The 13,849-nt window shown below is 36.2% G+C and overlaps 1 protein-coding gene across 1 annotated transcript in view; it reads right to left on the bottom strand.

Annotated features, from left to right (window-relative positions):
• Positions 1 to 487: 487 nt before the first annotated feature.
• LOC132403680 (lysine-specific demethylase RSBN1L-like) overlaps positions 488 to 13,849 on the bottom strand; it is an 81,472-nt gene continuing 68,110 nt past the window's right edge. The window contains exons 5-7 of the mRNA XM_059987227.1: positions 10,313 to 10,480; positions 2,474 to 2,582; positions 488 to 1,725 (exon numbers count right to left, since the gene is read on the bottom strand). Coding sequence (XP_059843210.1) covers positions 1,231 to 1,725; positions 2,474 to 2,582; positions 10,313 to 10,480 — 772 coding nt within the window. The 3' untranslated portion in view covers positions 488 to 1,230. The remainder of the gene's footprint in view (positions 1,726 to 2,473; positions 2,583 to 10,312; positions 10,481 to 13,849) is intronic.

The following is a 13,849-nucleotide window of genomic DNA, read 5'->3' as shown; positions in this document are numbered from 1 at the left end:
GTGTAAAATCATTGGCAAATGTGCCCAACCTATATGATGGAAGGAAGAACACTGATGAAGCAGCACAAGATTGTTGGGCCCTTGGACATTGCCCCAATGAATTAATGCACTGTTGATTTATCTCTACCAATCATTCTCATTTCCTGAGGTATGACTGATGTTTTCTCCTTGATCTCCATCAATTTGTTTTATCAATTTTCCTCAATGCCACATATTTAGTGGAGCCAATAGCTCATAAAAAGGATGGTTTAGGCGATTAATCCAAAAGGAGAAAAACCTATTAAAAACTAACTGTATTATGTAACTGTGATTAAATTCTTAAGATTTTAACACTTATCTGCTAAACCACATGAATAAAAGAAAACAGGAAAATACTTGACACTAATATCAGAACCATAAATGATTGAAGAGCTTGCAGATACGTTGTAAAGAAGCAAAGATGCTTACAGTATAAACTGACTTCAAAGGGACACTAGTACTTCATCACCTTGGAGAACAGCACATAATGAATACCTTTATTTTGAAATCTAGAATATGATAACTTTGCACTCTATTCCTTTTGCTCCCCCTCTGCGAGGGGAACAAAGAAAGTCTGGATTTGTCTGCATGGTTACACAAACTTCATCACATCTACATTAGGTGAAATAAAATAATGCTGGTGTAAAACAACCAAAGGCTAGTACAATTGATGCTTTAAGTATATAAAAATCAAAGTACACCGAACCTTTATTAAGCGGTTCAGAATTTAGTTTGAAATCATACTACATAATAATAAAAATGTATTTACACTACCATGTTGACACAAATATCAGTATTCAAACCTGCAGCTAATTTAACATAAGCTCTATGGATAAGCTTGAATCGGGAAACAAATTTGGCTCAGCTTACAAAAAAGTATATGCCGAAGTCAACTTTGTTTCTACCTGTACTACTTTTTTATCTAAAAATAAAAAAGTATTTTTTTAACTCCCTCCCCCCATTTAACCTGCTGTGTGACAGTACACCCACCCCCTAAGTGCTGTTATATTTCACAGTTATGGACAGGCACTGAGGAATGTTACAAAGCTACATGTACTTTTCTGTCCTACCATGTAACAGTCTTAAGAACAGCAACAAGCTTGCCTCACAGAGCTTACATAAGCAAGAACATCACACCATTGTTTTAAGATACATTTAAAAAAAATAAAAGCTCCAAAGAATATACACATATCAATAAGAAAAGTTGTTTTGCTAATCATGCACATCTGTGTTCACTGAGAGTAGCTGTTCGTCATCTCCACAGTCAGTTTTGGTATTTGAACAAGCTAGATCTTTCAGTTCAGCTGCATACTGTGAGTCAGTGCTTCCAGACTCCACTTTAATTTCTGAGAGCTCTGTGATATTAAGTTCTATCTTGATTTCTTCATGTTTTGCACTTTCAGCAGTATCATCATCACCCAGCTTTTTGTCTTCAGTCTCCATTTTCATAACTGGGCACTTGGTGTCTGCTGGTAATTCTGAGCCTTCATAAGCACAATCTTGAGCAGGTGGATCTCCTACATCTGGATGATACTGTTTCAACCGTACATGCCATGCTAAGCTGCATACTGCAGAGACAGTCTTGAATTGGTGTACGACATTCCGGGGAATGAAGTACACATCATTGTCATACAGTTGAATTCTAGCATAACGAATACCTTCTCTTCTTATCTGGTTGAGCTTTGCATCATCTACCCACTGAACACACTAAAAATAAGAAAACAGGTCCAACAATTAAAACTGTAAACACAAAATGTATCAATACAACAGCTTCTGACATACACAAGCTCAGGTATACCGATGTTTCTCCCAAAATCACTCATAAGAACTAAACAATTTCTCATTTGTGTTTACTATTCTGCCCCCACCTATCCTACTCACTTGCCAAGTTTCATTAGTTCTTGCTTTGCGCACTAGTTGAAGTGAGCCTCACCAAGACAAAATGCATTCTGGAAACAGTTATAAGAACCAAGCACTTTTCCCTGGATTATGTCACTGACATTGTTATATCCATTCATCTATTGAGAGCAGGAAGCATCACCCATTAAAAGTTCAAGTAAAGAACTAAGATCAAACTGCTATTTTATAAACAAAAAAATGTTACAGCCTAATTTCTTCCTCCTGAAACACATTACCCAAGTTTGTTGCAATGCGCCAGCTCTATATTTTCTTCACCCACCACCTGAAGCGCATTCTTCAATGGGGTCATTGATATTAGGCAGAGCTGGTGGCTTTGGCAGATTATTCCCTTCCCTAAACCATAAGAACTGAACAAAGAGCTTCCCATCCTAATTGGCTCTATAGTTCATTGCCAACAGTGAAAAGCAAACACAATCTGGTAAAAAAAAACTATAAATAATCATTTAGAAAGTTGGCATTTGAATTTCTATTTTGGAGAAATTTAAAATTTGTAAATATTAATTGCAAATGTGTTTGATTAGTTAACTTGAGTTACCTGAGACAATGGTGGCTCATGTAGATCTAACTGCAACCTCTGCACCACCTCTAAGAAATCTTCTGAATGAAAACAAATCACATCTTTGGTTATACGAGGTTGATCAGACCTGAAAACGAAAAAAATTAAATTACCCCATTGAGCTAGAATTCAATAATGAGGCAACCGTTCATTTTGAAGGGTGAATGACAGTTAGTGCCTGTCATTCTCAATTTGATGCGTGTATGCAACATTATAGGAAGCAATATGGAACCTAGACTTCACCACACATTTAATGATAAGTCACAAAACAACCAGACATTTTACAACTTAATTAAATCACTATTTGACTTAACCCTGCTAATCAGCACATCTTCTTTTAATAATAATCCCTAAAGTACATTCAGTTTTATTACTTCATTTCAATATTCATGTTGACTTACAGTATTTCAATAATTATGTGTAGCAAAAAAATCCTGGCTGCTGAACCTTCACTACAAACTTTTGGTATTCCAATCTCTTCAAACATATTAAACAGACATCCAAATGGGAAGACTTATAATTTAAAGAGTCCATTTGAGCTAATCTTTTAGATAGCAAATAGATATTGGAAAATAGGGTTAAGGATGAAATCTCCTGGTACACATTCTCTATAATAGCCCCTGCAGAAGCCAGACAATGAAACATTCAGCTATTTCCTTTATCAAAATATATCCAGTTTATAAAGCTGATACTTTTTCTAATTTAATCCTTTCATAGAAATTCTCTAAGGTATAAATGCAGTACGATTTAACTTGCTATATTCTAAAGTTGTTTTACAAATCAACACATTTCACTATTAAGTTAGAGCTTCTACAAAGCTGTTGAATGGAAGAAAGTAACATAAACAAATATTCCTGAACATTTCAGACGGGGGCATTAAAAATGGAGAACAAAAAAAAACAGCAAACATGATAAAGAAATAATGTGCATCTGTCTTCACGATGAAAAGCATTAAGGCCACAAAAAAGTGGGAAACCAAATGGTAAAACAGAGAGGAGTATAAAACAATAGATATCACTAGGAAAGAATAAACAGACATTAGGAGAATGAATAAGAAATCCCATGAACCTAATGATATGCATCCTAATTTTTTTTTTAAAGACTTCATTACTTACTGCCAAAAAGGGCGCAATGGTTGCAATTTTTCAGGATTTGTTAAGATTCTGAAAATGTCTGAAAATGGTTTGGAAAACTTTTCAAGCAAAGCAGATTTAAAAAAAAAGTATACACCAGTAAATATAACATTAATTGTCAGTAAAATAGAAAAAAAAAACAGGAATCCAACTGGGAAATTATAACAACGGACTTCTTGTTTGCCTTTGCCTAATGACATAACTTTATGAAAATAGAATTGCATTTAAAAGTCTAAAACTGATCTGAACAGGTTAAGTCAGTAGAGGAGCAAAAAGGGATAAAATAATGTTATGATATATGAGTCAAGTATCCTACTAAGCTCTGGGAGAATACTTAGCTAGCTAAGAAATGTTGGGAAGCACAAAGAACAAAGAGCAACAGTGAAGGTCGGTCACATAATCAGTTGTCAGTATGGCTGAGACAGCTTTAGAGCCTGTGAGCAATCTCATTGCAAACATCTCACTATGAGCCATCAGAACCAGCAAATGTTGTCATTTCTGGGAAAGTGACATCTTCTGGAAAGTACAATTAAATAAGTTAGAAAAACACTCCAGTAATTAAGAAACCACAATGTTGAAGTTAATTGTGCAATGACACCAGGAGGAATCCTTAGAAATTAAAGAAACATACACAATGGATTCCAGTTAATTGGGACACACAGGACCAGTATATTTTGGCCCAATTAAGTGAGTATCCCATTAGCCAAAGTTTCATTGAAATATTTAAAAGATATATAAAAAAAGACAAACTAGTATTTAATTGAATAACAAATTATGTATTCAAATGAAGCATCATATATCCTAACTTTGTGACCTCATTGTGGTTTATTTTTCTGTTATTCGTTCCTTCTGCACATTTGCATGTATTACATTTAATCATGAGTAGATTTTAAGGGCATAGGACCTTACACTGATCCCTCAGGAACTTCACTATGTACAGCTTAACTTGAAAATTACGCTGTTGTAGCACACGATAAAACAGATCACAGAATAACTTTGCCTAATGACTACATTAATTGTAATTAGTTCAAGCAACTCAAAGGTTCACTGCATAGTTTCAAAGAAGACTTGTTAACTTTTTGTTACACAACTCTTCTGTTTACTTTCTCAACTCTTTTTACACACTCTTGGTAGACCTAGCAGGGATTCAAGCGTAGTGAGTTTTTTTTGAGTCTGACCTAGAATAACTTCTAATAGCTGTTCTATGGAATCACTGCAGCTGGGCATCTCATTGGCACTTTTTGCAGATTTCATCACAGAGCTTTCAAATATTGTTGAGTTCTTTGTTACTACTTGTACTGTTGTAATTCCAATCCATATCCATATGAATACAGTGGATTCCAGTTAATCAATCCAGCTGCTTATTTGAGACAACACTTAAAAAGAACAATAACTATCAAGAAAATAGCCAAGATTTCCTTCATTTATTCAGGACACTATGCTGTTTAATTGGGACAAGGGACTTTTGCCGAACGTTTCTAACTAGAAAGCAGAGAAAATTTGCAGATGCTGGAAGTTCAAGCAACACTCACAAAATGCTGCAGGAACTCAGCAGGCCAGGCAGCATCTATGGAAGAAAGTACAGTAGACTTTTTGGGCTGAGTCCCTTTAGCAGGACTGATGTCAGTTGTGTGCACTTATGTGGCCATTAGACGCCATGGAGTGAATAGTTTTTAAATAGTGCCTAGTACCAGTTGCGAGTGCTTGTGTTACATTATCCTTTTGGACCAACAGATGTTGATTCAACACACAACGATTTAAAAAATTTTTGACTTTATGCATGAAGTGGTTAGCGTAACACTTTACAGTACCAGCAACCCGGGTTAAAATCCCGTTGTTGCCATCGAAGAGTTTGTACGTTCTCCACATGACTATGTGGGTGTCCTCTGAGTACTCTGGTTTCCTCCTACATTCCAGTTGGAAGGCTAAATTGGTCATTGTAAACTGTCCCGCGATTAGACTAGGGTTAAATCAGGGCAGATGGGTGGTGTAGCTTGAAGGACCGGAAGGGCTTTATCTGCACTGTATCTCAATAATAAAAAATATGCATTTAAATGAAATACAGACTAATTAGAACAGTACCATACTAGTACGACTAAAAAATTATATTAGGAACTTTTAGTTCCCAATAGTTATCGGCAGAGGAACTCATCAAGTGTACACTGTCATGCGTTTTTCATTGACTGTAAATGAACAAAATCAGGACAACTAATGCAGACAATGCCTTCTTATCTTCCTGCATAAAGACAAAATTAAAAAAATGAAAAAATGATCAAAAATCACTGCTTTTTGAATACGAGTCAGTCGGCCCAAATGGATCAGGTGCAGGACAGTTGTGATGTGGTGTGTACGGGCTGAATTGAAGTCCAGGCCGTAGAGTGGGGAATGGCGGATAAGGCAATTTGATTCGGCAGAACGGAGGTGAGGAAAGCAGAGGTGACACAGAGGTGACAGGACCTGAACCTGGGCCGGAGAGTAAGGAAAGACCCAAGGTTTGTCCGAGGCAAGGTATGGGCTAGTTCAATTACCGCTTTGTGAGTTTTACTCGTCTCTGCACTGAACAGTGGCCATGGCTTGTAACTATTGGCCTGCACTTACTTCCATTCTGAATGCTATTCGCTTACTTTTATTGTTTGCACTTTTATTTTGCTGCACATTGGGTGCCTGATAGTCTTCTTGTTTTAATGGGTTCTATTGGATTTGTTTTGTAGCTGCCTGTAAGAAATCGAATCTCAAGGTTTTATAAAGTATACATACTTAGATAATACTTCGAATTTAGCATATGCATAGTCGCAACTGACACTATTTAAAAACTGTTTACTCCATAGTGCCTAATGACCACACAAGTGTACACAACTAATACCAGTTAGAAACTGTTTGGCAACAGACCCTTGTCCTAATTAAGCAGCATAGTGTCCCAAATAAATTAAGGAAATACTGGCTATTTTCTCGATCAGTTCTAGCTCTTTAAGAGCTGTCTCAAATAAGCAGCTGCCCCGAGTAACTGAAATCCACTGTACTTGTAAGGATAAGAAATGGAATTACAACTGTGCAAACAGCAATGAAGAACTCAACAATATTTGAAAGCTATCTGAAGAATCTACAAAAAAAAAGTGCTTATGAGATGCCCAGCTGAAATGATTCCAGAGAACAACCAATAAAAATGACCCCATGTCAAAAAACTCGCTAAGGTTGAATCCTTGCCAGTTCCATCAAGAATGTGTAAAAAAAAACTGAGAAAGTAAACAGAAAAGCTGTCAAACAAAAAGCTAACAAGTCTTCTTTCAAAATATGCAGTGAAACTTTGAGTTGCTTGAACTATTTGCAATTAATGTAATCATCAAAGATATTGTTTGATCTGTTTTATCATGTTCTACAACAGGGTCATTTTCATGTTAAGAAGCAGTATATAGTGAGGTTCTTCAGGTACTATGCCTTTAAAATCTACTCATGATTTACTCAGGCAAAGGGATAAATGTAATACAAACAAATGTGCGAAAGGAACAAATAACAGATGGTATTTCAATGAGGTCACTATGTTAGAATATAATTAAACTAAGTGAATGAGAACCCAAAGCCTATCCAACATCTGATGTGTACATTTTCCCAATGGCCACGTGGATTCCCCTCAGGTTCTCTAATTTCCTCCCATATTCCACAGAGATTCAGGACTGGTTGATCAAATATCTCCATAAGATGCCCTTAGTGTGCAAATGAGAATTAGACTCTCAGGAAATTATGGGAAGGTGGGGATAAAAACCTAGTGGGAAAAAATAATTGAGGAAATGAGATTTGTTCTTGTAAGCTAGTGTAGGTGTTAAGCTTCGAATGCCACATGGATCTAATATGGAATAATTGGTACTCCCCAAAACAAAGTAGTTTAAACCATGCTTTTTTATCTCCCCAACTTTTGTCCTCCTGATAATACTTGCAATTTGAGCATCCTATTGTAAATTCTTTGCAAAGCACATTGTATTCACAGAAACTGGGCAGCACAGAAAACACAACTGTTAATTCTATTGCTGCACAGCTCCAGCAACCAGGGCTTGATCCTCATCTTTGGCATCATCTCTACAGTGTTTCTAAGTACACTCTGTCACTACATGGCTTTCTCTAATGCTCCGATTTCCTCAAAGATTCGAGGGTGAGCTAACAAGTTAACCACCTACTGTAAATTATCCTTTGTGTAGGTGTGGTAGAATTGGAGGAACTTAGAGAGAATGGGTTCCAAGGAGATAATTGAAATGAGATGATAGGAGCTGAGAGCCAATGTAGAATGCATGAGTTGAACATTCTCCTTGTAATGAATAAAATAAGAGACATATGGAGGGGTGAAATGAGTAATGTAGGTAGAAATACTTCTCAACTTATTGTTAAGAGTATAAAACTTAATATTCAACTTAAGAAATACTACCATTTTGATAAATGTCTATTGTATTGCTCCCAGCCATTGTATTAATTAGTCTAGAACCACTGAACACAATTGAAATGTCTGCTTCTCAATACAGATCACAGTTTAAGACCATAAGCTATCAGAGCAGATGGCCCATTCAGACTCAATGGCCCATTGAGTCTGCTCTGCCATTTCATCATGTTTGATCCATTTCTCTCTCAGCCTCAATCTCCTGCCTTCGCCCCATAACATTTCACACCTTGACAAATCAAGAGTCTATCAACCTCCGCCTTCAGTATGCCCTCCACAGCTGAATTGCACACTTGAGTTCTACAGATTCACTCACTCCCTGGCTAAAGAAATTCTTCTCACCGCCATTCTAAATGGGCGCCCCTCTATTCTGAGGCTGTGTCTTCTGGTCACTGACACTGCACCTCAGGAAATATCCATCTTATTGGGGATTTTCAACATTCAATAGGTTTAAGTTAGATCCCCCTCATTCTTCTGAATTCAACAGAGTACTTGCCCAGAACCATCAATCAATCCTCATATGGTAACCCTTTCATTCCCAAAATCATTCTCCAACGCCAGCACATCCTTTCTTAGATAAGGGTCCCCAAAACTGCTCACAATATTCCAAGAGGGGCTTCACCAGTGCCTTAAAGCCTCAACATTACATCCTTGGTTTCATATTCTAGTATTCTCAAAATGAATGTTAATATTGCATTTGCCTTTCTCACGACCAACTCAACTTGCAAATTAACCTTTAAGGAATTCTGCATATGGACTCCCTAATCCCTTTGCACTTCAGATTTTTTTTTCTCCATTTAGAAAATAATCTTTGGTTTTATTTCTTTTACCAGCATGACCATACAATTCCCGACACTGCCATTTCTTTGCCTATTTTCCTAATCTGTCTAAGTCCTTTTACAGCCTCCCTGCTTCCTCAACACTACTTGCTCCCTCACCCATCTTCATATCGTCTGCAATCTTGGCCACAAAGCCACCAATTCCATCATCCAAATCATTGACATACAACAATAAAGGAAGCGGTCCTAACCCAGACCCCTGTGGAACACCACCAGTCACCGGCACTGGCAGTCATCCAAAAAAAGCTCCTTTTATTTCCACTCTTTGCTTCCTACCAGTCAGCCAATGCTCCATCCACATAAATATCTGCCATGCTAATACCAAGCCAGAATATATTGAGCCTTGAAAGATCCGTACTAATACCGCCACAATCTCTTCAGCCAGCATTTTCAGAACCCTGGGGTGTAGACCATCTGGTCCAGGTGATTTATCTAACTTCACACCTTTCAGTTTCCCAAGCACCTTCTCTCTAGTAATGGCAACTTCACTCACTTCAGCTCCCTGACACTCTCAAACTTCCAGTATACTGCTAGTGTCTTCCACATTGAAGACCAATGCAACATACGGTATTCAGTTTGTCAACATTTCCTTGTATCCCATTACTACTTCTCTTGCATCATCTTCCAGCGGTCCAATACCTACTCTTACCTTTCGTTTACTCTTTATATGTCTCAATAAACTTTTGGTGTCCTCTTTAATATTATTGGATAGTTTATCTTTGTATTCCATCATTTCTCTTTTTATGACTTTTATAGTTGCCTTCTGTTCATTTTTAAAAGCTTCCCAGTACTCTAAGCATGGGATGTCACTGGTTTTACACCACAGTACGATTTTTATAGCATACTTCATCCATTCAGATCAACTCTCATCATCTATTACCAACACTTTACAAAAAAATATTCACAGGGCTGTCTTTATATATCAACATCATTGAAGGAAAGACTGTTAGTGTAATATTTCCTTTCAAGACCAGATACCAGAGAAAAAGCATAATTAGTTTCTCAAATGTATATAAAGATTTTGAGACTAAATATGAGGATTTTACAAAGCAAACAATTATTTTTATAGTTATCAGAAAAGTATTACATTTACCAAATGGTGAAAATGGAACAGTTAAATAAAAAGAAAGTCTTAGAAAGCCCAAAAGCAATTCATGAACAGTTCATCTATGTAACTGCTGAATCAAATTTGACATATACCCTTAAAAAAAAATGCCATATATCCCATCTCCATACATCACTTTCAAATTAAGTTTAATACCAAAATTTACCTTCACCCATTTAAATTTCTGTCAAACAATGTTTTAAAAGTACTAAATATGGGTATAAAAGCCTCAGCTTTAAATCAGTAAATACAGACAAATTTTTCTTCAACCTTTATAATTAGCACAGCATATAGGACAAAGCAATCAAGTTCACATACCAATCTCCACACTGTACAGCTTTCAATACTCCAACAGCTGCTGTAGTCTGACGCTCAAATCCCTGCCCAATATGATCTGCATGGGCTCGGGTCCTATCCTCAAAGAGCATTTCACGTGGCTCACTTGCACGAGGTAGATACTGTAAATTTTTTATTTCATTGGTAGTTCTAAAGGAAATGAATAAAAGTATAAATGCAAAATTTGGCCAATGTTCAGTTTTTTATTTTTATCCAGTTGATAAACATTTTGTCATTTGCAAAGAAAATACAGGTCTTCAAACATCAAGGAAATCAAAGGCAGGAATGAAGAATAACAAGTCAGCAATTTACTGTTGGCAAGCCAGCATTCGTTATTCAAATTACTGCTAACTCCAAATATAATTCATGACAAAAGGTGGCCATTTTAAATACATGTAATATATTTTCTAGCCTTGTCCCTTTATTTCCCCAAGTGATGCTGATATAAAGTGGCCTATATTACTCATCTGCAGTCTTTCTGCAAGAAGGCATATACTATATTTGAAACCATTTCTCTCTAAACATAATCCTTCCTTTGAAACTGGAAAATTCAGATGTGCATATAACTTACTTCTGGTCTTGTAAAACAAAATCATTTAGGGTGGTACTACTTTAAACAGCTGGATTATATTCTCTAGGTGGGCAAAGTTGCTATTTTATACAGCATTAAGTACAAATAGCTACAATTATAAGAATTCTATGCTTCTCAAAAGTATGGGAAAATTGCCATCAACTGGAGTGCAGGGGGATGGGAACCAGATCAGAGTATAGTGGTTGTGGAGAAAGCTTACATACAAAGTAAGGAATCAAAAGGCTGAGAATGTGTCTATTTGGAGATTGTGTATTTTTGGTTACCTATCTACAGGAAAGATATCAATAAGATTGAAAGGGTATAGAGAACACTTATAAGGTTTTTACCAGGACTGGAAGACCCGGGTTATAAGGAAAGGCTGAATAGGTTAGGACTCTATTCCTTGGAACGTAGAAGATTGAGGGGAGATTAGATAGAGATATACAAAATTATGAGGGGCATGCAAGCAGGCTTTTCCCACTGATTTTGGGTGAGACTAGAATGAGTAGTCATAAGTTAAGGGTGAAAGGTGAAATGTTTAAGGGAACATGGGGGCTAACTTCTTCATTCAGAAGGTGGTGAGAGTGTGGAATGAGCTACCAGCACAAGTGGTGGAAGTGTGTTTAATTTCAACGTTTAAGTGAAATTTAGATGGGTACGTTGATGGGAAGGATATGGCCTAGATGCCAGTCGATGGGAATAGGCATTGTAATAGTTCAGCACAGACTAGATGGAACGAAGAGCCTGCTTCTCTGGTGTGGTATTCTACGACTTGGAGCAAAAGTGTTGAATGTGGAATATATGCTTAATTGTTTCCAGAGAAGCCAGGCATTTTCTGTTGGAACAGCACTACATAAACTGAATAGCTAACACTTAACAATATCAAGAACAAGTAGCTTGGCAATGACATCAAAAGGATTTTAAGTCTCAAAATATGATTAACCCATTTAAAGAAAATTAAGATTTTGCAGTGCTTAAACTACAATTAAGGTACACTATGTTTTGGTTATCAGTCTTAGTAACAACAATGCCACTGCAATAGAGTCTTGGCTTTGCTTCATATGCCTCATCTACAAGCATTAGAAAACACAACTCTATTGTATTATGTTAACAATATTACGCTGTCTGCATTTTGGAGTGGGAAATTTGGATGAAATATTTACACTGTAAGATGCTAGGAATAATGCAGTCTCTAACCCACGCAAAAAGTTATTGAAGATTTCCTCCTTAAGCAAACTACAACAGATCACTGATGTTTTGATGGGTTGAACATATCATGAATGAGTTTGTAAATGTCTTCTGACCATAAGAATGACAATAAAGTAATTTCATTGACACAGTACATTACATCAGATTAAATCATCTCTCATGCAAAATGTGGAATGCTTTATCAATTTCTACCACCTTGAAGAAGTGTGTTCAAGGGGAAGGTCTAAAACAGGCTGTATTACCAGTTGCAATATGGCACTTCAATTTGCTTCATTCCAGCATGTGACGTGAAATTTGTTAACTTAGCAGCAGCAGTTTAATGCAATACATGAGAGAAAAAATAAATAAAACAAAAATAATAAATCAATTACAGTGTATATATATTGAATAGATTAAAAAAACATAAAAGTCATTGTAGCTTGCATTATCAAGTGAAGCTGTCGAACTGTTGTTCACAGGGCAAGCTGCATCCCATCTACCTAGCTATTACTGGAAAATACGGAAACTGGCAATAAAGGTTCCAAAAGCACTCCAGCACAGAATATTTTCCCCAAGGTCAAATTAGTTCTTACTTTTTGCAGATGAAATAATTAAATGTATAGCAAGTTTAAAAATAAAAGATGTTTGTTGCTCAGGCATTCCCAGTGACTCTGGGATCCTGAATTCCAACAGCATGCACATCACTTTAGGTTTAATTTCTACTGAAGCTCATCCTTTGAACTATTTATTTATTATTGCATCTTACAGTATTTTTAATGTCTCGCACTACATATCTGCACAAAATTGCAAATTTTATGACGTATGTTAGTGATAATAAACCTGATTCTGAAAGTAAATTATATCCAGACTTCTGAACCGAGTGTTAATCTCAGCAATACTAACTCTGGACAATCCTGCTTAATAACTATGACTCACTTTCACTACTAGTACCTATATTTGTGTTCCATCTCAATATCAGTGCATCATGTAATTGCAAAGGCAAGATCAATAAGATCTTGAAATTAATTTGTTTGGAAACACTGACTAAAATTCAAAGTTGTAGATTTATTTTAATCAGGACAACAGGAATTCAGAGATATGAACAAAATAATTCAAATATTTTGAACAATTCAACTGTGTTGCTATATATATATAATAAAAATCACTATGATACCCCAGATATCCAAGAACTACCAAAATAGTTTATCAGAAAATCATGTCATGCTGGCTGTACATAATATAGACTTTAAGTTATTAAATCAAGGAATTAAAAAAAAATTCAGAACCAAGCACCACCAATTTTAGCAATCTTTCAGGACAAGGATACATTTGCTCATTTGGAAAAACCTTGAAAAAGCTGCATACGTTATCTCAGAATCTGTTACTCTTGTAATTCCTGACAGTCTACTTTTTTAAAAAATATAGATAAATAATCTACATCATTCCTCACAAATTACTATTTGGCATTTATGAAAATATATGACATCAAACAATCTTTCCCCCACCCAAATTCTTTCATGACCTTAATCCTCCCTCACTCCATAATACCTTACAGACAACCAATTTTCTGTTTTATAAGCAAAGCATTCAATAACCATAGTTAAAGCTTTTTATGGCCAATCTATCCAACAAGGAGGCTCCTCTTGATGAAATTACCATTCATACCATGCTGCAACCAATGTCCAATAAGAGAAAGCTCCAACTACTTCCACTAATCTGAATCAGCCATAGAAATTCTACAGTGAATAACCTGCCTCCTG

The sequence above is a fragment of the Hypanus sabinus genome, chromosome 13 (assembly GCF_030144855.1).
Source record: "Hypanus sabinus isolate sHypSab1 chromosome 13, sHypSab1.hap1, whole genome shotgun sequence".
Lineage (NCBI taxonomy): Eukaryota > Metazoa > Chordata > Chondrichthyes > Myliobatiformes > Dasyatidae > Hypanus > Hypanus sabinus.
This window is presented reverse-complemented; position numbering and strand designations above follow the sequence as displayed.